General features: G+C 39.0%; 2 protein-coding genes across 4 annotated transcripts; both read left to right on the top strand.

Annotated features, from left to right (window-relative positions):
- The first annotated feature begins 1,810 nt into the window (after positions 1-1,810).
- Positions 1,811-12,888, top strand: ifrd1 (interferon-related developmental regulator 1). Its single transcript, XM_066723826.1, has 12 exons — positions 1,811-2,030; positions 6,030-6,134; positions 6,501-6,582; positions 6,974-7,098; positions 7,796-7,953; positions 8,258-8,308; positions 8,987-9,165; positions 9,800-9,908; positions 10,371-10,505; positions 11,702-11,830; positions 11,935-12,030; positions 12,328-12,888. Exons 1-12 carry the CDS (start codon positions 2,000-2,002, stop codon positions 12,421-12,423), a joined length of 1,296 nt encoding a protein of 431 aa, XP_066579923.1. The 5' UTR covers positions 1,811-1,999; the 3' UTR covers positions 12,424-12,888.
- An 820-nt stretch (positions 12,889-13,708) lies between these two features.
- LOC136771826 (leucine-rich single-pass membrane protein 1) lies at positions 13,709-19,610 on the top strand. Of its 3 annotated transcripts, none has more exons than XM_066724359.1 (6): positions 13,709-14,026; positions 14,828-14,875; positions 16,072-16,203; positions 18,062-18,145; positions 18,533-18,709; positions 18,961-19,610. In XM_066724359.1, the coding sequence occupies exons 3-6, from the start codon at positions 16,077-16,079 to the stop codon at positions 19,140-19,142; spliced, it is 570 nt and encodes a 189-aa protein (XP_066580456.1). In that variant the 5' UTR covers positions 13,709-14,026; positions 14,828-14,875; positions 16,072-16,076; the 3' UTR covers positions 19,143-19,610. The 3 variants fall into 3 exon arrangements, with proteins under 3 accessions (XP_066580456.1, XP_066580455.1, XP_066580457.1); XM_066724358.1 differs by lacking the exon at positions 13,709-14,026 and adding an exon at positions 14,043-14,181; XM_066724360.1 differs by lacking the exon at positions 13,709-14,026 and having other exon boundaries at positions 14,249-14,875; positions 18,065-18,145.
- Positions 19,611-25,261: the final 5,651 nt, after the last annotated feature.

Below are 25,261 nucleotides of genomic sequence, written 5' to 3'. Positions count from 1 at the left end.
TTCAGATATCTCCAAGGTGATCTGCAGAAAAAAATAAAATCAATAGTAAAGGCTCTTCTTTCGCAGTGAATTCATAATTTCTAGCTGATTTCCTCAGCACTGTATGATGTCTATGTAAAGGGAATCACTGGCCCTAAATGTGCAGTATTTTAACATTTACTATATAATTTACTGCTGTCAAATTTTTATTATGTTTATTTTTTTAAATCATTGTTGGTACATTCCACTACACTGCATTATATAACATGACAGCACAACACTGCAGTATATCACCCTACACTGTATTAAAACACTACAGTATACAAATCCAAATTGAAAAGAGTTCCTTCTACTGCTGAACTGATCATACCATAGAAATAGACCTTTTAATATGTACATATGAGCATAATAAGGAAAGGAAATACATGTGTGGTACAGGAGACAACATGGCATTGGGGGAAAACATTTTCATACACAACCAGAAAGTTTCATGCACCACCAAAACAATGCCGTACAAGAGCAAAAAGTGTCAAAGTGGACCAAAAAAGTTATGTAGTGGACAAAAAAGTGTTGTAGGGGACAATATGGTAATAAGACAAGGTAATTTGAACTGCAAGATGATAAGCCAAAAACAAAAATAAAGCTCATGAGCTGATAGTAATGCAACATGTACCTGGAATGGGTTTGCTGGGGATATTTGTGCTGAATTTGCTTCCTTGTGCAGGTGAAATCTCAGAAAACTTTCCTAGTTTTCTGTGTAATCATTAACAATAACTTTGCCACAACTATGCATATGGATTCACGTGATCTGCACTTTCCAGTGTGCTTTGCTGGGCTTGCAAGTGCCCTGTCTGCCTTGAATTAGTAATAATGTCCATTAGTAACATATTAAAGGCACGCATACATGACAGTTTCATATACAAATTCAATTTTAACTGTTTATAACATGTTTTCTAATTGACCTGAGAAAATCACCACCAAGCAAAAAGTTATGCCAGAGTATTTTTATGAATTTTGAACACCCCACCTGCTCCGATTGTAGCTACGCCACTTTTGCCACTTTTCAGTTCTGCGGAGCATCATCAGTTTTTTTTTTTTTCTGTTTAGAGTATTCACTTGCAGTGTGCCCAGCAAGATGTGTGGTGTGCAGCTGAATGTGACTGTGATGTTGGCGAGGATTTCTGTTTTTTCTGATACATCCAAGGAGCAATGAAATCTGAAGTAGACTTTGACATTTCTCTAAATTAGTGCAACACGGCCAGGAGTATTCAGGAATGCATAACATGTCACATCTGCATGGAGTACCTGTGTGCTGCTCTGCAGTGCTATTCACATTTTTTTTACTAATTTAATAGTAAATTAATAATAAACCACATTGAAATCCTTTGTTATTCCCAACTTCCTTTACACTTGTGCATCTTTTACCATACTTTTAATGCAATCAGGTCTAATTTGTTTGTTGTATATTCTAGAAAAGTAGTTGATTTATTCATTAATGTTGGTGTTTAAGTAAGCAGTCAGCAGAAACATATGCACATAGAAGATAAGGATGGGCAGAGGGACAGCTAAGGGGTCTGACAGCTGATGCCATTGCTGGGACTGTAAAGTCATAATCTTTCTGTTTCATACATTGAGACACTAATAACCCTGTTGCTATATGTGGGTTAATTAAGTCTGTAAATCCGCAGGAATTTGTTCTCAAATTGCATCAGACAAATCCACAACATTGGCATCCGGCGCTGTGATTGGCTCAGCCGGCGCGAACAGGGCTCCCTCCCGTAAAGCACCGCCTCGTCTTACGTCTGCCGTATAAAACCCTGCTGCCAAGTGTCTTTTCCTCAGCCCTGGTTTTAGAGGGAAAATGTGTCGTTTTCGTTCGCAGACTTTCACTGGGATTGCTTTTTATTCTTATCTTTTAACGGTGCCGCTTGACGGTTTTCATTTGGAGAGACAATACAGTAAAAACTGGTCATCTATTGGCTGATTTGGGGTTTAGATTTGATCATTTTTTTATACAAAAATGCCACGGTCCAAGAAGAGGAATAACCGAGGTAAGCCAGAAGGGATGGCCCTAGCTCTGACGGGTTCTTCTTCCGCCCTGGCTGGAGGCGCAAGGAACTATGGGAGTTGTATTTCGGAGTGTGACGATACTCTTGTTAATCGAAGGCTGTTCGTGGTTAAGAAACTACATTTCCCAGATATTTATGGCCTGTATAGTTGTCTGTTTTTACACAAAATCTAACTTCATACATGTATTGACGTAAATCTGGCATTATACCTATTCTATTAAGGTTATAAGGAAATTAAAGACACGTTAACATGTATAGAAAGTATGTGTGAGTAATATATCGCGTAATCCGTACATAATAATAAACAGATTAAGGAGTTTTTAACGATTGACCGGTGTGATTGCAATGCTACGTATTCAGTTTTAGCAGAACTACTGATGCCGACGTGGCCACATTATGATGGCCTATAAATGGTTTATGATGCATTGCAACGACTCAAAACTGTTTTATAATTGTGCTTGTAGGTGTTAACCGTAAATCAATTTGTTTTGAATGGCGGGAATGTGTATTTTGTGGCGTTTTCCATGAGAAAGTGTGTGGCATCAATTTACAACTTCGCAAAATGATGGTGACCCGCCCCCTGTGCGTTCTTGGGTTAAGTTTATTTCCTCTCTTGAGCACAAACACACTGTATATGGCTATAATTACATTATGTTGTTCAGAGGGCAAAGCTTTTTAGTATAATTGAAGTCCCACATATTTGCGTATTAGATTTGCATGTGCCAAAGTTTTGCAGAGGTTTCCTCCTGGCATTGACTCTCGCAAACCATTTTCCATATCCGCTCAGTTTGTTCAGCATGAAAGTGTGCTTTTAGTGTGTAATTTATTCATGATTGGGGGATTGTTTTAGCCTGTTTTCCTGCAGGTGTGGAACAGTGAACCTGAGTTTTATTGCAATGATCTTGTGAGATCTAGAAATCAAAAGTGTTTGGAAAAGTTCTGGTTATTTGTTGGGTAAATATGCACACTCTGAAATAAGTCGGTTATAGTTTGTCATTAATCAGAGATGTCACAATGTATCCAAAAAGCAAACGTTCTTCCTTTGGCAGACTGATATGAAGGACAGCTATTCCTTCAATAACTTAATTTCTAGGAAACTTGTGAAATGCACCACACACGTGTCAGACTATTGGTACACTATTTATTCCACCTATTTCCTCTCCTAATTTATATAAGGGGATTCTTGCAAGCAAAACTGTCCATCCAAAATGTCAATGATTTTTAAAATGATTTGAAAGCTTAACATAATAGGCATTGCTATGGAAATAAATATTCTAAATACAAACATTTCTGGCTTAATTTTAGTACAGTAGCCAGTTTTATTTTGTTCAGGGCACTTTAATGTGTGTTGATTTTAGATAAGCATAGTTTGGAGTTGGGTAAAACTTTGGTGATGTCATGCACAGCTGATGGGTATGAATCAGCTGTCCAGTGCTGTTGCCTGTAAAGGATAAGTTGTCATGTGGGTCTTGTGTTTACGTGTAAAGTTTACACCCACACTGGTGCTCAAGTACAGATAACCTTCATGTGTGATAGTGTTCTAGGAATAAGATGTGTTATTTGCTCATGAAATGCAAGGCACTTTTCTCAGCTGGTACTTTAACAACTACCAAATAAATGCCTGTATTAAACTTGGTTGCATATGAATTGTCACTTTTTTTTATAGCCTTTAAATGGTTTATGTAGTGTCATGAATAAAGAATGTTTAATGAGCCATGATTCTTTACTGTTAAAGTAATAGATGTGGTAAATGTGGCTTTGTCAGTTTGTAATTCTAGTTTAGTCCTAGATCTGGTTTATAGTGCCTCCTTGCTTACTCGGTCAGATCTGCCTGAGTGATTCTTAAAGTTGTAACATTCAAATCGGCAAATTAAAGAGACATCCTGGATCTCTACATGGCAAACAAGTAATACTCACAATTCCTCATATAAGCATTTCCATAATGTGTAAACTATCATGGCTATTTCACTGTGCAATGACTTGGTGGGGAGAGACTTCCGGAACACCATGCAACTAAAGATAAAATTCTGGATCTTTGCTTATTTTAAATTCAATTTTTCATTTTGTTTGGATTATAAAGTAACTGAGCTTGTTTTACTTGAACTACAGGATTCAACAAACAAATTACATCTTACACGATTAGAGAGTCAGTTCACAGAAAGTTCAATTATCATTAGGCTTACGGGACTCCCGTTCGTTATACTAACACAGTTCATCAACATTGTTTTGTAATGTGTAATTGAAAATGGCTTGGAGAATGTACAGCAACTTGTTTACCATTACATTTTAATTCCTGAAAAGTTGATTTGCTGTAGTTTCCCAAACCACACGACATCACCCAAGTGCAAATGCAAAATGGAAAGGGGATTCAATTTTTATTCTGGACCGTAATTTCAATAAAATTCCAGAGTGATTATTGCATAACTCTAAATTAGTTTAATAGAATTAAGTATTCTGAAGGGGTACCTGTTTTTGACTTGGCACTCTGCTCAGCCACTGCTTTGCATGTTGTCACTATGACCTTGACTTTCTGAAAAGAACGGGCAGTGAATTTTCCAGAATACCTTTATCTTAACTGAGAAATGAAAACAAATTTGTCTGTTTATTTTTAAAGTACTAAGTTGGCATCGGTTATGGTTGGAATGCATTTGTAAATGGAGGGTGGATACAAGAAGTGACTTGCTACAAGGAAGGCTTATTTGATTTTTTTTTTTTTTTTTTGTAAATTTAAAGTAATTTCATGTTCCTTTGACTTTTGCTTAGGGCTAGACAAATGTTATGGTAGTCTTCATTTGAAGTTATGTAATTTAATAATTTACTTTAATATTAAAGTACAGTTATTAATGATTTATTTCAACATTTTATGAACTAAGAATCACCCTAGTCTATTGTAGTAAATTCCTTGCCTGTAAAGTTAAGACGGGGAGGCAGTATCCCTGTCTGAATTTGTAATGATTTAAAAACATTTGTTTGAATTATTCACACCATGGGGGAGATTTAAACATCCAATTACTGCATTCCAGTGTTTCTCCTGCATCTGAAATCATTGCAACTTTGGCTGAGTTAGATTATTTAGTAGTTTAGTGAATTTACTTCCAGGCTGTCAAGTTTCCCGAGGCGACCCGTTTGTTTTCCGTCCTCTTCTTTCACACCCAAGTCTTACTCCATGCAGTCCTTAATTATTTAAGCGGTGCCACTTAAGCGAATGAACTGATGAATTGTAGTCCTGTAATGGAAGTGCCAATATTCCCTGCCTGTGGTAGCCATTTTTAAGTACAGAGCTGTTTACAAATGAATGCATTCCTTACCATAGCTGTTCACATAATGCCCCAAAAGGTGGACTTCTGGGCAGTTGTCCAATAGGGTAAACCCACAAAATACTACTTTAAAATCTCAAATTGCGGCTTTAATGGGAGTTGGGTTGATGCTGTGTTTTGTTTTTCCACAGAAATGACCCACACACCATTATTTTAATGTAAAGCTTTACACTGTTTTGACTGGGTAAAAAATATATATATATTCAACATCTGAGATTAATTAATGCTGTGCCCTGAACTCATCTCCTCATTATTTAGAAATTTGAGCTCATTTATTGACTGGTCCCAGAGTATTTCCTGTAGAATCTTCCTCTGATTTCTAGAGATGTGATCAGTAATGTTTGCTAGGAACAGGGGTATTTTGCATTAAACAAATTGAAGCATGTCAGTGTTGTCTTGATTTGTCAAGGGTCTAAAATAAATCCTCCTTCCTTTATGCATTTTCTGACAAGAGGCTGAAGTCTGTCATCAATAATGGTGATTTTTTAATTTATAGTATACCTTTTGGTATCAAGCTCTACCTAAAAGCGACCTGCTAGAATGAACTATGCATCATATGTCAAGTGTTCAAGATCCAATACTGAGAGTGAGAATGTTTCTTGGGACGGACTTTGAGTGTGTGGTGTGCGTTATTGTGACTGCTCCTCTGCGTGATCTCTGGCAGGAGCACCGCACCGTGGTGTGCAGCCTTTCAGCGACGAGGACGCCTCCATCGAAACGCTGAGCCACTGCAGCAGCCTCAGTGACGCCGCCAGCGTGGCAGAGGAAGGCAAGGCGCTTATGTTGTCATTGTGTTCATTATGATGTTAGGATACAGCTTTCATCCCAGACTGCTAATTATTTTTTTGTATTCTACTCCCGATTTGGAATCTGTAATTGTTAGGCAAGTCCTCTAACCACTACAAGCCTTATGCTAAAACGGGAGAAATGTGCAAGATGAAGCATACGATTATTTTCTCACGGAAGACAAATGGCAGCGCTGCATAATATTGTACAAACATTTAATACTGTAGAGCCAAGTGATTTAAAATTGTGTATTTACTATGTAAAGCAGTTTTCTAAAAAAGGAAAAGTAGTCCTAATTCCTCATCTAGAAACTTGTATGATTTTCATAAGTTTACCTTTTGCTGTGCAGGCGGTGAAGTTTGTGAAGATACAACTCAAGAAGACTTTGAGTACAAATTAAAGGGATATATTGACAGCGCCATGGATAAAAGGCAAGTAAAATATACCCAGGGACTTTTATTTAACCCTTTTCTAAATTTGCAATTATCAAATTGAAGCAGAATTCTTCTAGTACAGCAGATATTTGGTTGACAAAAAAATAGGCCTGTTCTTCACTGCTAGCATCTTGTTTCATTCATGGCCATTTGACTAGTAACCAGTGATGCAGGGCAACAGGACTGGTATTGTAGCATTGCATTGTTTGTATTTACACAGTCAAATATTGATGTTTTAAACCTAATTAATGGGGTTTCCCTAAAGTGGTCATGTATAATTAAAGTACACATCATGTATGTGAACTTCAAAATTGTATAGGTATTCCATGTTAATTGCATTTTTTTTTTTTTTTTCCTTTCCCCCTTACACCTTTAATTTTGTGTTCAGTGCAAAGACGAGGCTGACTGCTCTTGATGGGTTGAAAATTGCGATGGCATCCAAAATGCAGTATGAATTTCTCCTTGAAAGAAGAATGACCATAACGGATAGCATTGAACGGTGCTTGAAGAAAGGTAGTGTTTTTCTATATCAATGGGTTGTTTGCATGTTGTTGTAGTAGTAGTAGTAATAGTGTCAGAGTAATGCCCAAGTACTTTTCAGATACACAGGTCGGTATTTGTTTATTCTCAGTCTTTAAATACATTTTGAAAGCCCAAGCTATGCAAAACCAGTTCTGCCCAATCTCTGTTCTGACATGGAGTGCCATTCAATTGAGGCGAAGCTCATTACTGTGAATCCTCAGTGCGTTTTGCCAGCTAGAATTAATTTGTTGGCCTATCAGTCAGGGCTGTTTTCGAGGGCACGACTGTAGTAGAAGTAATTGAGTTTGAAGTAAGAAGTTAATCTGTGACTGAAATGTATTGGTTTAAAGGGTTCATACAAACCTATCAATATAGTCTTAAATAGCTTTGTTTTCTTGTCAGGATCAGCAGATTAAATGTGATTCGATTGGTCTCCACACATTTGCATTCTAGTTGTTCACCTTTCCTTCAACTGCAGTAGTAATTATTTCGAATGTATAGTTTCTTAAAGGTCGGCGTAATTAAAATGGTTTCTGCTCTGGAGGTCACAACTGCAAAGCGAAGAGGACCTGCACAAATTACTGATACTCCGGAGAGCTGATTACATAACTGGTTTGACTTCTTTTGGGAATATGCTTACTACTTTTATTTTTCTTCCTGTCTTGTTCTCCTTTTTCGATCCACCAAGGCAAAGGCGATGAACAGCGCGCTGCAGCCTCCCTGGCTTGTCTCCTGTGCATTCAGCTGGGTTCAGGGATCGAGAGTGAAGAAGCCTTTAAGACTCTCAAACCCATTTTCAAAAATATTCTTGCTGATGGAACTGCCAACATACAAGCCAGACAAGCTGTGAGTGTGCATAGCGATGTTTTTCTTTTAACTCAAATGTACATCTGTACTAAAAGTGAGGTTTCCTTTTTCTAAGAAACAAACGGCGTCCCACAGGAATAGTACTGTTGTCGTAGACTGCTTGCAAGGAGGCAAAAACAACTTTGGCCAGTTCCTCTTGGGCATTAGTCAAACTTCTTATTAATCTTCCCATGAAAATCACAGGGGTGCTTCTGTATTGTTTCCATCTTGTTTTGTAACCGAGGATTGTGTGGTGCAGTACAATGAGAAATTGTGTGTCAATGTCCATTTTTATTTATTTTAGTGTGCCACAGCTTTGGGGGTTTGCAGTTTGGTTGCTGAAGATGATATTCTGGTAAGTTTATTTTTTAAATCTTAAATGACTGCAAAGTAATTAAGTGTACATATGCCAGACTAAATGTGTGATATTAAAGTCCATGTAGCTGTTTATTGGTCCAAGCCTAGTTCATTCATTAGTTTCCCCTTCCCTTCTCCAAGAAAGCTGACAGTTGATGTAAAGCCTGTGGAAGAAGTATTGTAGACCGCACAGCAACTGAATGAAAAAACCTGGTAGTAAGAGGCACGTACGTCTTTTAGTGAAGGCTTTCTCATACCTTGCAAGTGTCTGAGTGTCTGTGCATCCCTTTGTTGGCAGTTCAGGGGTTGTGCTCACATTTCAAGTGAGATTCAGTGTCCTGGGTGGTGTACCATGCCCTTGTAGGGCCTTTTTCTGCAAACCAAATACAGTGGAGCTTATTGAGGACTGCGTTCACTGGCTGCCCCCCCTTTAAATGATTAAATGCCATTTTGATATTTTCAAAAATATATTTTCTAAAGAAAGTGAACATACTGACTTCTGCACTTTTTTTTTCCCCTTTCGATCAGCTGTGATCAAAGCCACCAGTAGAACGAGTGTAAAAGCACCAGTTGAATGTTTCCAGACATTTTGTCATTGTACAGTGCGGCACTCCATTTCGAAATGTCAGTTGATGCAGCACGATTCTGGTGGTAATCAATTTTGCTTGTATCCTAGGATGTGTATGCAACTATGGAATGCTTTGAAAGCCTCTTCACTAAATCATACGTAAAGGAAGATGGGACTCGCACTGTCTTCAGTGCCCAAACTACAGTGCTCCACATCAATGCTCTGTTGGCATGGACACTGCTACTGACCATTTGCTCCAACACTGAAGTGAAAAAAATTCTTAAGAAGTACGTGACTCCTTCTCTTGGTGCAATAAAGCTACCCTTTGTTCTATGATGATGTGGATAATGTACAATTCGCTCTCTGCAATTATATCATTAGGTAGTAATTGGAACACTAATGAAGTGAAAATTATCTTACACGTTAATGGGAGGATTTTATTACTCTCCTGCTCCCTCTGTTATAGATGCAGCATTTGTCCTCGCATGATACAGAGGTTGTCATTATGTTCAGTGCTTCAGTAATGGGAACATTTGCAAAAGCACGGTTACACCTAAAATCTAATTCCTGATTATGATCATGCCATAAGACCGGGGTTCCCAACCTTGTTAATTACTTGATTGAACCCTAAATTTAACAAATTTCCTTTTAATTTTAAACCATAGGGCTTTTAAGTATCACATTTTGTAAGGAAACAACTTTTTATCAGTTACACAATATAAAAAGTCAAATGTAAACTATTTCAATTTAAGGGTTCAATTAAGTAAGAGCTCTGCAATAAGATAATGTCTTCCACGTTAGTTTGTGTGTAATACTACAATATGGCTTAATATAACGGATATAATGTCCGGAACTTCACATTGTTTGTAATTATACAATATCTCTGAGTCGCATATCTTGTATTTTCGCTTGAATTCTCAGGCATTTACCTAAACTTCCCAGTCTGTTGGACAGCGATGATGTCAACATGAGGATTTCTGCTGGACAGACTATTGCTCTCCTGTTTGAGTTGGCCAGAGATCTGGATGCGGTGAGTCTACGTCACCTTAATGCCATCAAACAAATGTGGTGATCTCCTCTCATTTATAAACACTTATGCTCTGATCTAATAATACTTCTTGCATCCTCTGTATTCCGTCCTGAATGAAAGCAGTGTGCTGAACTGTACACGTTGTCTAAATAATTGGTCTTAAAATGTATTTTAAAAAGAATGCCTGGGCTGAAGCTCAGCCTTCAAAGATGACCTCTATAAAGAACTACTTTTCTACTCTAACTGTGCTTTGGATTTGGCACCTTTATTAATTGGAGTGTGAGGTGCATGAATTTCAAGATCTTGTAGGTGTAAATACTGACTTTAAAAAAAAAAAAAAAAAAAACATTTTGCAACCTTGTTTTAATTAACGACAAAGTATTTTTAAGTGCATCGTAAAGGAAAACGCTGAACTGAAATATGAAGATTGATTAATTTGATTGCTTTGCTGGTCTTCCTCAGGAGTTTGAATATGAGGAACTGGAGCCCCTGTGTGCACAGCTGACGGCCCTGGCCACTGATTGTAACAAACACAGGGCCAAAAACGACAAGAGGAAGCAGAGGTCTGTCTTCAGAGATGTGTTAAAGGCTGTTGAGGTAACCTGTGGGATTGAGTGTATATACTTGAAGAATAGTGTTTTGAACACTCCAATTTATTCAGTTTCTTTTGTGTGTTGGGGGGTGGGACCCCCATATTATAACTGACTTGCTGTGTTGACTTTGTATGGTTATGAAAGCTCCGTTCACTACATTTATAGGAAGAGGTTGTAATGTCTTCTGAATTGCATTCTAATTAAACTTGTATTTTGACTAACTGAAACCTTTTAATTGACCAAGTTGCCTGATGGGACCTTTTTAAAGTTGTTTCCAGCTGTTAAACATTTGAAGGGGGTTAGAAATTTGCATGAACCATGTAACAAATGCGGTTCAGAAATCCCATCCCACCACACCACACCTGAAATAGTGTAAATTAAGGGAAGTAAATGGGTCTCATGCAGGACTATGAATGGCAGTTATGGCAATGTGTGAAATTGACACTTGTCTGTAAGTGTTTGGTAATCCAGCAAGAGTAGAATAACAATCGGAAGACCCTGTGTGTCTAGAGGATGGGGATTGAGAGATCCCGACCTAAAATATGTAGCCTCTGCTAGTGGATTTTGGCTGGAATCATTATTCTTGTTCAGTAAGCTGTAGTATGTTGATCTTTACAGTGCCTTCGGTTAATCCTAAAGGGAATTAAGGGCCTGGGGAAAGGCTTGCCACAGATCCTCTTTGCTCCCGAAATTCACATCGCTCCTGACGTGGCGTGGCTGATGTTTGCTGAGCGATCGTATAGTGATAAGATTTCTCCTGCAATCGAAACTGTCACCTGCCTCCTGGCATCCAAAAATCAATCCCTGAGAAAGAGGGCCGTGTTGTTCACCTGCTGGTGGATCGTTTATTGGTCTGCAGCAGACAATCATTGTCAACAGCTGGGGAGGCATCTGCTGTTCCCTATAGCGCTCATTCTCCTGCTTTGTGATGCGTCACAGAGTGATAAACTGGTGACAGCATGCACATGTATAATGTGGAGAAATATTTAAATAAATCCCATCTAGGTAGGCAAGTCTGAAGAGACGTTCAAGCCTGTGATTGTTTTCAAATGGCTAACCTCATGAGATCATTCTCCATGTTATGCGAGTCTTGGCGAGATCTTGCTGGGTAGTGTTGTGGTGAAGGTCCGGCCTCACAGTGGACTTCATCTTTAAAGCTGTGAAACATCAGATGTCTAAGTTGTGTTTTTCTGTGGACAGGAGGGAGACTTCCAGCCCGAGACGATCCGGTTTGGTGCTGAGCGTATGTACGTGGACAGCTGGGTGAAGATGAGAACCTATGATGCCTTCAGAGAACTTCTAGGATCGGGAATGAACTACCACCTGCAGGTGAGCAGAGACCCATTTGTGTGACTCCTCCTTTCCAGAGGTGTGTCTGTGTTCCCCATGTCATTTTCTGCTGTCCTGGTCATTTACTGTAGATTCTTTTCTAGGCCAACGAGTTCATACGCAATGTGTTTGAGCTCGGGGCACCTATGATGGTCGACTCTGCGAAGCTGAAGGCCATGAAAATCTCCCGCTTTGAGAGGGTAATGTATCCTAACCCTTTATCTCCATGGACTACATTTAGTTTCAATCCCAATATGCTAACTGCAAAATGTAAACTCTTATGTGCTAATTTGGAATGCTTAAATAGGCTTCTAATTATGTCACGATGCTCTCTGGACAAACGCTATCTATTACTCACCAGGGCAGCAAGCAGAATGTGTTTGAACAGTTTCTCATTACAACAGCAGTGACTCGGAGTAAACCAATGTCTTGACTGTGGAATCGCTAAGGCTGGTCTTGTTTTACCTTCTTGCCCTCCGTTTGTGTTTTGTCTCCAGCACTTGTACAACGCCGCTGCCTTTAAAGCTCGGACTAAGGCCAGGAGCAAATTTCGGGACAAGAGGGTGGATGTTGGAGTTGGAGACTTCATTTAGCAATTTTTTGGAGTCCATTTTGGTATTTTTAACCATTATTTAAAACCTTGTATATTGTGATGCATACATCTGTTAGAAGTAGCATCAGATTAATTTAATTTATCTATTTATTTTCCTTTTTTCTGTAAATAGACTAACTCGAATCGTGGAGTTTGTCGTTTCGCCATTTGCGTATGTCTTCCTTGTTGTTGGAGTGAGAAATTATAATAAGTTGTATCCTCTGGTATACCTATATTAAATGAATCCTCGCATGCTACATCAGAATAATATTTTTTTGGCTTTGGTATATAATGGGGTTGGGTAATATTATACATCTGAATTAGCAGATCTTTTTGTGAGTAATTTTATTTATAATCTGAAATTCCATATAAATGTTTTTGTTTTCTCCCTGATTAAAACTTTTATTTTAAGAACCTGTGAATTAAGTAAATGCTAAATAAAGTGTACTCTGCCTCTTACCCAAAATGCTGTGTGCGGTGTTGCATTGCTGAGAACCGTTTCCAAATACTGAGTGGAATTGTGTGCCAGACGGTGTAGCACTTAATACTATTTTAGCACTGCTGCCGTATAACTGTGACTGAACATACCTGTTAGCCGAGAGGTTTGAATCCTGAATCCTACCTTTGCAAATGGCCACCGGGAGCGTGTGAGATGTCGGCCGGTCCCACTGTGCACATTTGCTATGATCCTCATGTGCTTGACTTCCTTGTCCCCGTCAGTTGTCAAAATAAAAACCGGGTGACATCCAGCCGAAAGCAAAGCATTGTTCTCTTGTTCATCCATGTACCCGCTTGTTTTGACTCGTATTAATCGTAGGTTTTAAATGTGCCTGGGGTATCTGTCTTTTTCTGTGTCGTGTCCTCGTGATTTATGGCAAATATTAAAGTTTTCCTTTTTTGTTTTCTAACCCGAAGCCCAAAATATAGTGGTTTCCCCTCTGTGGTATTCTAATCGCTGTAGAGGTTTTCATCACAATGCAAGGTGACGGGATCACGTTTTGCTGCTTGCGTGAACTCTGTTACTTTAACCTGGTTTGTAGCCATATGTACATTTTTAAAGGAAAATGCACTAGGTGTGTGTGTGTGTACACAGCATTGTTATCCTCATGCTGAATCTTTTCACAATGAGAGCACTTGTGATGTATCAATTGTGTGTTTGTACTACTATGGAGCATTAGCCATGATCAAATAAGAGCAAAGACAGGCAAGTTAAATGATCTGCTGAAATGTGCAATACTTCAGTTATTTAATCATTAACCACCTGCTACTCTCTGTAACAAAACCACACCAATACACTCACAATCTCAGCATTTACTGCCTGTTAAATATGCAGATTTACCCGACCACGCGTACATTGTCTCTGTCTCTGGATAGATTAGCAACTCTAAACTTCTACAGTTTCAGGAAATGGAGCAAACCCTCTGAAGGTATCCATTTACTCTAGTGGGGGTGTCTCAGCTGCTAAATAACCCCCTCCTTCGTTATGCCTGCTGTTAATGGAGTTGCTTACATACCCTACTGCCTGTGTGTGACATGAGATAATTACACCGCTGGACTGGATGGGGCGTGCAAGGAGCAGCTGTCTAGACAAGTTGGGAAGCAGGGTAAGCACTGGGGGAGGAAGGAGGTCATGGTGGTGCTGTATGGAGCAGTGTGTAGTGAAGACGCAACCGGGTGAAGGAAGCATCGTCTATTCCAGTTCAGCAGTTGGGAATGGGGTGGTTACAGATTTGCTGAACAATGATATTACCATAAGCATGTGAGATATTTAGCATATTTCCCTAACTTTAGACGGGTCTGCTTTTCATATGGAAAAGCTCTGTGTGTGTGTATATAAATGTGTGTGCATTGTTTAATTATTGTTCAAGGCAAAGTCAATATTGCACAGTTCTTTGTGACTGGTCTCTAAATGGCTGTTTTCTTATGTGAATGAGTGGCTCATAATATCTGCATTTGTATATATATTTTGTGTAGCTATTTTTATATGTGTTGTACTTTTCAGTCCAATATTATAATGTGCTGCATTTCTGACAGCTACCGAAACAACATACTGACACAATGTGTATAGTGGCACAGTCAAGAATGAAGGGCTTCTTGAGATTGAATCATTTCACAATTGTAGAACACGCTACTTCTTTTATTGCTTGCATGAGATGATCTATGATTCATGTGTGGGGCTTCTTTATCAGCATTTCAAGTGTTACAGTGCAGTATTTGGAAACCTGAGCCCTTGGCTGCGGTGTTAGGCTAAATTTAGGGGAGTTAAAGGGATCACCAAGCTCAGGAAAGATCCACAGGTCGAGTTGCTCTGACCCACCTCCTCCGTTTCTCATGGCTTACTGACCTAATGAACATGGACATTTCATGACCTGGCTTTTCCTTTTTTTCCCTCTCTCTTAATGAAGAAAGTAGTCCCTGGACAGGTCTGAGAGTTGTGTATGCATACATTTACGGTAAGTGTTCGCATGCGATTGTGGAGTGGAACACGAGGCACATTTTAGAATGCTTTTAGAATATACCGTAACCCCCCGTAACCTAAATATTGCTGGTTTTCTGGCGCTTGAATAATAAATAGTTGTGGTCTTCAGAGAGAGATTATAATATTATTACTGTCATATTTCTATTCCTTTTTGTATTATCATTATTTTTTTTATCTTGATATGCTGCCAACAAGATATTTTCTGCTCAGCTGTAAAGTTGTGAGCTTTACAATGAAGCAATGGGTGTCATCAGGCTTTAAAGGGTATTTTCTCTGTAGGCTTCTGAGGCCCTGCTAATTTGTGAATTCCAGTCCTCGCTCTGATGAAATACAAGCACTGTATAAAGAGGCTGTCCAAAGCATTCAGTCCAGAGGGCTGCGTAGCCATGCAAGGGCAAGACCTAAGTTTAATATGTCTGCGCAGTTACAAGTATTGCCAATCTGAAAAGGTTGTTTAAGCTACGATGGCGAATGTCAAATGTATGCATTGCCTTGCAAGAGGAGAAAGCTGTCCAAAATAGGTCTGAAGAACATGGAATGATCTGTATGTCTTAATGCATGACCAAACTAAAAATAAAATAAAGCAATGTCCATATGCATTCATATTGTCCTGCCAACAGTAGCCATACATATAAGCTGAAATAGGACAGATTCTGAACCTCAAAACTGCATTAAGGTAACCCTTTATAAGCTAAACATGGCTAATTTTAGTCCAGTGGCACAATGGCTGGCCCTCCCCTTCAGAGACCTTTTTCACAGGCTACAATATGGCATGAGGTTTCTCTTTTATTTTTTAACTTTCATCTATATCTGTAATAACATTTGTATCAATTTTCTATTCTGTTAAACCATTTTGCTGCACATATTTACAGTGAAAACACACTGATTTTCCTAGATGTTTTTCAAATTGAGTTGCCCATCGAACCCTTCAGTGAACGTCTGCTGGACTAGAAGAAAAATGGTTATGGACCTAACAGAAAAATATATATTTTGCATCGGCTTGTAGATCAGAGTGAGTTAAACTAAAGATTAATTCTTTGGTTCTGCATTTCTCTGAGGAGCATGATTGGGCTTCGAAATTGACAAACCTCACTGCCTAAACCCTCTGTGAGCATTAATGTTGGATCTGAACACTTGTCATAGTTTGTCCGTGGTTTGTGTTAACTGCAGGGACAATGAGTGATATTCCTCTGGACACAGAGTTTGATATTCTTGATGAAGAAGGGAAACTGTATGCAGCCGATTCTTTGAATAATTTAAACAAGCTGAATGTTTGCAGTGATCCACAGCAACTTTTATCAGGTAAATATTTCTAATACAATTCTAATTCTAGATATCATCTGCTGTAAGCATGCACCTACCACCGTCTTAAACTGTATTCATCTCATGGAGGTTGAGAAGTTCTAGCCAGAGACACTGGTGGTTTAGTTTGAGACGAATTTGAGACATTAGTGCTGCACTTGCAATGTACCCACATAAAATGCATTACTTTCAGTCGTGTCAGCTGAGATGCTTCCATGCATTGAAAAAGGGCGCGAGTGTGAATCTCAGGCAGACTACAGCGTTTCACAGATCTCATCAACTTCCACTTCACCGCCCAATGAGCAGGAAGATAGAGAGGCAGCAAAGGTCGTGTTCAAACATTTCTCAGAGAGAACAGGTTCTGTCTAGCTTGCTTATAAGCGCTGGCCCACATTTCAGGGATTTGAGCCATGAGACGTGAAATAAATCTATTGGCATTTTGCGAGGTCGGACCACAATGTGCTGTTCAGTCCTCACATGTTGGTATTTTGTACATCAGAAAGCCTTATAAATATCCAAATGAACGCAGATGATATTGTTTTTGGGCTTATGCATACTTTTAGGTAGAAAACGAGATTCACGTTGCTATGTCACTAAAAGCATATATATATATGTATACATTCACATTTATATATTGTCATATCCACAGAGCCTTTCTGTGTTGTTTATGGTTGCAACACTGACTCCAGATGTAATAATAATAATGTAAAAGTGTTTTCCATTACTGGGATATAAATATTACCAGAAATAATAACTTATACAACCAATCCTTGTTGGTTCTGAGGCCATTTTTCTTTTCTAAAACCTTGCTTTCAACTCAATATTTGTATCTCTGACTACCCACTTTTGACTTTATTGATTCTATTTTGTGAGGATAAAAGTGGATGAAAGAGAGGGACACATTGTTTTGTGCAATTGTGTTGTTGTTACTATCAAGGTAATATTGTTAATCAGTGCAAATGCATCCTGAGATGAGCTATTCGAGTTCCCTGTTATGTGGCGAGCACGACAGGACGTACCTGGCGCGCTATTTATTGTTCGAGACTTGTTAAGAGCTTTTCCATGTATTATAGAGTACCTATCCCAGCTTTAGGAATGCACTTTGCACGCACTGTGTGCTGGTTGGTATCACTCCAACAGTAACATCGTGGCAGGGTCTTATTTTTCCAACGTCCGAAGATAACTCCAGCACCTATCACCTATTTGGGTAACTGTGATATCTAGAAAATGATAAGGCACAAACTAACATGCAGCTGTATTTGCATAACCTCATACAGGACATTTCTGTTGATTCACAGCACAAGTGTTTGAAGACATGACAAGTCACATCGCGTCCAGGGTGACAGGGCCCGAGCACCAGCTGTATCTATTTGTTTATTATAAAAATAGAGCCGTGATGTCAAGCCATAAGTGCTGACCAAGCAACACAAATTTGAGTTTGTGTCAATCCTTTTACCCCGTCCTCTTCAATTGTCACCTTGTGGTGCTCACATGGGGATGCTTGTGAGTCCAGCCACCTGTTTATGTATTACATCGGCTGCAGTATAATTAGCTGGAATTAGCCTTGAAGTCCCGCATCTGTGACAACTTCCAAACTTGCCCAGGTTCTGGCTCTCTGTCAGGCCTCAAACAACACGCCATTATGGGTATGTCAGCTGTCAGTGTGACATCTGATGACTCCTGCAGCTTTGTGTAGTGGGGAGCAAAGAGAGGGCTTTCCACTGCTCTGAAACAATAAAGCAAACGTCTCGGGGAGAGAGAGAGAAAAAAGACAGTGGATCTGATGTTTGATGATTGATTTTATAGTCCGTTGAAAAAAAAGCGTATTAGTTTGACTCTGACAGAAGTCTCTTTACAGCAGATCTGCCCTCTAGCTCCCAGGATAATGCCATCCAGATTGCCAAGGGAGGTTTGAATGGCACCAAAGAAAGTCCCAGAGAAGGTGAGTGCGAAACATTTAGAACAGTTTGGGAATTTAAAAGAAGATTTTGCAAAAAAAAATAATAATGAGGGTGTCTGAAGTTCAGTAGTTGCATCTTTTCTCTGAAACAGTCTTGTAGTGTGTAATAGTTATAATGATTACATTGCTGCGCTGTGCAGTTCTGATACAAAGAAAGAGCTCTGCACTCAATTGATTTGTCTCGCCTTTGATATCAATGTAGGGTATACTTTTGTCATTGCGAAAATAGCGAAAATGACTGCCTGCAAATTCCAGCGTCTGCCAACTGATATCCTTGTAAGCAGCTCTGTTTACCTGTGCGAATGGCGTTCCTGTGGGATAATGTACGACACCAATAAGCCTTTTCTGATGCTGACCTTTTGTGGGCAGGACGCATGGAGTCGGTCTTCCGGTTCGTAAAGGGTGACGAACATCCCCCCGCGGAGGAAGCCGATGCCAGTAAACCCTGGTGTAACTGCTCCAGATGTCTGTGCATACTGCTGATAATCCTCACTGTGGCGTTGGCAGCCAGTCTAATTATGTCCTTCTATGCAATCTATTTAATGGGTAAGTTAAGGATATTTCTCCAATGGATTCTACTACTATACTCACCTCCTTGCTTTTCTCTTGAAGTGGTTGTTTTTCGGACACTTTCCCCGCAGAGCCTTTGTAGGTCTTTACAATTACACATCATCTACGGAGTAAAAAGGTGCTCATGTGAAGTTTAATCTATCATGATGGGTGATCATTTTCATCACTGCAAACTTGACTTTGTGTTCAGCGATGTATTTTAACTTATCACTTTGATTCCCTTGCAGTACAAACCACTGAGAAAATGGAGGGACTCCCTAACAACGAGCTAAATAAAAAAGTCCTGGAAGAAATGAAGGAATGGAAAGTTTTCATAGTAAAATACTTAAACTATTCAATGGCTGCCCAACACGGAGAGGGCGGGACCTCGGAAGCTCCTCCTCTCAACAGCTCAACTGACAAAACATAGAGGGCCGATCAGTGGAGTGTTTTTCTAATCTCACAGGAAGCCTTATTCACAATAATAAAATGTCCGTTTTCCTCTCCTTCCAGAGGAGAAGCAGACAATACATGAATTACCCTTTCCCGGAGCACTGCTTTGAATAATGTAAGGATTACAATGTGCTCTTCTGCATTATTAAGTGCATCTGCATGGATGGCAGGGTGGTTCTACTTGACTCCATCCAATATAATGTACTGCTTTCTTTCACCTACAAAAAGCAATTCAGCTCAGGTCAGGCCCTTGATGTATTTCCACCTGGAGATAAAAAAAGCAAACCATAGCACTCCTATTGATACAGATATCTGGCAAAGGAGAAGTGCGAGATGCATTGATTTTTTATGATTGGATGGACAAGGAAAAAAGTCAAAATGTGAATGTATTACATGTATATATTTGATAATAAAAGTCATATTGTGCTGTACTTATGATAACTATAATTATAGATATATAATGTATATATAAGTATATATATATATATATATATATATATATATATATATAGTTTTTGAGAGTAACTATATATATATATATAATTATATATATAATTATCATAAGTACAGATCATTATGTTGTTTATGAAATGTACAATCTTGTATGTTTTGTTTTTGTTTGTTTTTTCTCTTTGATTTTAAGCCACAAAAGTGAATGAGGTGAATAATGAGTTGAAGAGAAAAGGACAATTGAGAAAAAGTCATTTGGCTCCTCCTACTTCTTTAGGGTGTGGCTTATCGATCCATAGACCTCATCCACCTGCTTCTGGGACCGTTCCAGCCAATCAGTGTATAGAGTTTGGCCACTGGGGGTGGTTTTCCAAATACTCATAACTATCCCTGCAAAGAGGATCCTGGCTTTTTTGATAATCTTAGAGAAGCTGACTGGGTTATAAATCCCAGTCCAAGTCTAAATCTTAACCTAACCCTAAAACTTGAACCCTTTAACTATTCATACATATTATAGGCTGCTAATGCCCACTATATGAGACATCATGTTCACAAAGAAAGCAAGGCAGGGGTATGCACTTTACTCTGGTTCTGAACATGAAATTTTGTTTCTTTGTCTCATGTTCATGTGACGTTCAAAAAGCCTGCCTAGAGAAAACTGTTGAATGAACTGCATTAACTGCCACAGGAATAATGTTGCAGTAGCTATACAAGCAACTTCATTATGCACCTCAACATCTGCTTAGGGTACAGCACGAGAAGCCTGTTCTTCTAGTCCCACTTTCATCCCTTCTCCTCCTCGACAGTCTGCCGAGGAATGTCACGGTTTTCGGTGTAACTGATTATTAGTGGCAGTGGATGGAAGAGAGAGACTCTGCCCGAGATTATCCGGCAGCGTAGTGTCTGCCAAGAAAGCCGAGACGCAGGCAGATGTAAGCGGATTGGGCCGCGTGCATGAATGTCAGTGCTCGGTGGACAGACACCTCCGGGAATGCAAGTCAGCAATAGGATCAGTGGGAAATCACTAGGCTCCCTCTAGCATGAAGCGCTAAAGTAGCTTAGCACTGTTTGAGATTTACTGCAAGAGCATCCAGAGTATACACTGGGAGTTACACGTTAACCCCATGTTTATCAATGAATATTGTCATCTTTCCACCTATGGGAGAGGTGTTGAGCTCAGGAATCAGAGTTTACAGCTAGTGGGGAAGTGCAAATGCTATTACCAACACTTCTGAGGTTCTTAACTATATCACGTATATTTCAGAAAGTCATTTGATGGGCATTCATTAATGTTGTATTAATATTATTGATAGAGTGTCATAAGTCATCTTATCGTTAAATCTATTATACTCATTGCTCTTTGAAACAGATTAAATCAGTTGCAGTTTCACACATTACCACCAGATGGCAGGAATTTGCCACTGTTAGATATAGGAGTTGGGGGAACATAATGTGGATGCATCTGCTGTCGTACTATGGAATTAATACCGCCTTTCTGAATCACAGCCAGGAGAGGTGATTTAAATGCATTTGATTAATTATCTTAAAGTATATCATAATTTATATCCAGCACAAGAATAACACATTTATCAAGGCTTTCCCTTATCTGAATATTTTTTGGAAATTCTGTATCTGTCTGTCTGGGCAGAAGTAGGTAAAGTTTCATTTGTACATGAATATTAAAAGCTCAGAAACAACCAAAGTTAACTGACTGACTTCAGTCCGCTCCCCCAATCCTCCATATTGTATAAAATAGAGAAAACGCTAATTTCCTCGCTGTGTGAATCAGACCACATGCTTGGCCTGTATCCTTGAGCTGCTGGTTCCACTCTGCAGACGGGCTCTGGCCTTTCGCTGTGTCGTTCGAACAAATCTCTATCCACACCAACAGCGGCACACATGAGTCATATTGGCCCTTGAAAATGTTTTTATAACTCTGCTGAGATTAAAGCATCGGGGCAATCGGGTGACACCTGTGTCTATGTAACACAATTTAGCAGTTTTGCAGCACTCCTTGGGGAAAACCTGATGTGCTTTATTGGAAACACTGGCTTTCCGTCAAAAACATAATCATACATACAGACTGAGCTGAACTGGAGACTTTTGCCTCACATGCCTTCCTCTCCCTGGTTGTATCATTTCTTTCTCCTAATAACAAGATGTGTTGATGTACAAATAGGTCTTGTTGGATACATTATGAGACTTCTGTCGTTATAAACTACTGGAAAAAAAAGTACTTGGCTTCTAATCAGTCTGTACTTCTGAAATGCTGTGCTTTCACATTATAAATCAAATTTATAACACTAGGTACTGGATATGATAATGTTTCTAAAGCACCTCTAGGGGGTTTTAAGACATATATCCATCTCTATATATGTATGTGTGTGTGTGTATATATATATACATACTGTGGCACCGTGCAGGGTTGGCATCACTATAAATATAGATTAGCTTTAGTCCTTCCGTCAAATTGTTTAGCATTCCGGGTGTCTCAACAGATTTCTCAGCTCAAAAGATTGCTTCAGACAAGTCACTCTCATTGTCAAATGTGACACCATAATCTCTGGTGCTTTGCCTATAGCTTCATCCACATACTGGGATTTTAAACTTCACCGCAGATGCCAGCTCCAGCAATCCATCAGAGGCAGGGGTGGATATGGCAAGCTAATTACAATCTGTTCAAGCAGAAAAAGTTCACTGGAGTACTACAGTCCTATTTTCTGGTATGTCCTTCTCATCTTAAATCTGCAAACAGGCTGCAGCAAAATCTACAGCTATAAACATGCCAAGGTGACTTCAGATTGATGTTTATCTGTATCTCATATTATTAGAATGCATTCGCAACCTTAATTTAAAACAATGTAATGCAGGGCTTCGTTTAGTTTAATAAATAAAATTGATTAAACTGATGTAAAACAAATATTTCTATGCAGTGGCATTCCAAAGTTTACCAAACCCCTTCTCATCTGTCTTAACAGTTCAATTAGTGAATAACATTGTTTCAAATGAAGTGAGTATTTTCCACTACAACTGTACACATATAGGAATAGGAATGTAGAAATACTATATTTTGGCAACTACATTACCATATGTTTCACTTCTGATCAGCTGCTGTAAATAATCATGCAATAACGGCGTGTAATACAGTCCTATGCCGTGTCTAACTAAAGTCTATTGGGCATGTAGTCAGAGTGAACGTCTTGAAGACCAAAGGCAGAAACTCTCCCCCAGGCTTGTGCACTCGTGCGTTTCATCTCAACCTTGTTCTTCGCTGGTGGCTTTGCCTACAGCCTTACTTTCACCTCGTGCCATGTGTACCAGTGGGTTTAGTTGGGGTGATTGGGCTGATTGTTTTAGTCTTCTGTCATCTTCTCCTGAATAAAAGCCTTTACAACCTTTGAGATTAAATATAAAATCATAATCAAAGAGGATCGTCTAATATTGTATTTCTTGTCTTTAGTTAGGCATCCATGAATGCTTCCCTTTGCAGTCACCTATCAGCCAAAGCATCAGTTCCACTGTGTTTCATCTCTTCTGAGTTTTCCTAATTGCAAAGGCCTCTGACACGCCTCTGATAACGAGGCAATCAGATCTGCCAATTGTCTTTTTGGGTCTGTCTGTTCAAGATCATATCACTCCTTTGAAACATCTGTATGACATCTGTCCAACCCCGGAGAACATAATTGATTTCATACCGAACCAGTAAACCCCATTTAATGTCATGTGTTGCAAAACTTAAAATGCTAAATATTAACAAGATAGATAGACATAAATATTTATGGCAGCTGGCATATTGTATGGGAGTAGAAACCACAGTGTCCTGGAAATTAACAAGGGAAGGCGTCTGCAGTGTTTCAGTTGTGTTTCTTTAAATGATTAATTTGAGGGTGAGACGTTGAAGGGACTCTTTTAAGGAAAGGATTCACAATATAAATACACTGCATGCAGCAAAACTAAAGGCACTGAAACTGCAGATTTGAGGAATCCTCCAAAGAAACACTTGAATTCCCCATTCACAAGTTAACTTGCTAAAATTGCTTAAATTAATAACTTTTTGGTGTTTTGTTTCCAGAGTATTACAGAACATTGCTATTTAACTGAAACCAGAGTGGCAATGGTTGATTCTAAGTAGAAAACTGATCAAATACATGTCTTCCTTGTGCCTTCCAGATTTCTTAATCAAACATGCTCCTACCTAGTGTACATGAAATGGGGGGGGTTTATTTGAAAGAAAAACATGTTTCTTTTATTTATCACTCATTGGAAAGCCCTTATAATTATTGTGTGTCGTTTCTGAGTGTGATTGCTCGCTATTTTTATTAAGATCTACTTTTCCAGCATGATGTGCTTTGCAGCCCCGTTAATAGACGCTTGCTTCTACTGCAGGAGATGTCACTAAGGTTGCGCAGAAGTAAGAGGTTCAGATGAAAGGTTGCTTGCTTGGGGTTTCTCAATTAGTATCGTGTCAAAAGCCTTGTGCCTGCTCTCCAGAGTACTGTTAGGAGCCTCATGGCCCTGCTCGACTCAATTACCCATTGATCTGCTCTGGACCCGCTCAAGCACTTGTGCAACTTGATTACATGTGTGTGTGTGTGTGTGTGTGAGATAAATATCACTAATAATGTTTCCACTGATCTGACACCCATCTACATTCTTACAGATCTTCCAGGTGGTCTCAATTGAATCTATTTTATTTTTTCTTTGTTTGTATAATCTGGAATCCCATCTGTTCTTTAATATGCGCTGCTGTAGGCGGAGTGGTGCCTATAGATCAATATAATCTTTAGAATATATGGATTCTATTTATAGCTGGTCTCAAATAGTCACACACCAGTAAACAGGTGCTTAATTGACACCTGCAACATTTTGCATCGGAGTGCGGATCACACCTTAAGCCATATATATCTTCATAAACCTGTAAAACGGAATTTGGGAAATCTAAATTGGATGATTTCAGAGGGTCAGTGATGTGTACTTCCACTAATTGTCTGGCAGAGGTTTTATTATTATTGTGTATTTCATAGAAAATCACATAACCATCATACACAGTCAAATACACAGTCACTGTTGCCCCTGACAGTTGGTTTAGAAAAATACCCCCCAAATAACATGGATTACCCACCCTTCAAACTGCTTCTATCAACCTTGTTAGAAAGGTAATACACAGCAGGAGAAACAAACAAAAAAAATTGTGTTATTAAAAATCATGGGCTCAATTATACCCAAATGTCTCCCACCAGACTTTTCAAATAGAAAGTGCAGATGACTTTTTGCTGTGGAAAAACAATCTGCATATATATATATGCATCCTCTTTGTCATAGGAAAAAACGTTTTCTCTTTGTATTCCAGTTTTTAAAGAAAATCTGAACTTGAAATTCTATTTGTGGTTAGTGATTAACATTGAGATGAGATTTATTTTATTAAGCAGCAATTAAACAGGTTTAATATACTGCTTTATGGATTTTCAAATACTCTGAGATTTAAAAAAAATGAACTCCCAAATGTCATGAGATCACTGGAGAATGAGAATATGTTTTTGTTGTGCGCAAACCTGCTCTACATTCATAAACAACATATTTCCGTCTCTCACTGCCACAGGAACGAAACTGGCTTTATGTCTTTGAAGTGGCTCATTATACATAGTG

The sequence above is a fragment of the Amia ocellicauda genome, chromosome 15 (genome assembly GCF_036373705.1).
Source record: "Amia ocellicauda isolate fAmiCal2 chromosome 15, fAmiCal2.hap1, whole genome shotgun sequence".
NCBI classification, from domain to species: Eukaryota; Metazoa; Chordata; class Actinopteri; order Amiiformes; family Amiidae; genus Amia; species Amia ocellicauda.
Note: the sequence above shows the minus strand (reverse complement) of the source record. Positions and strands in the feature narration are given on the sequence as shown.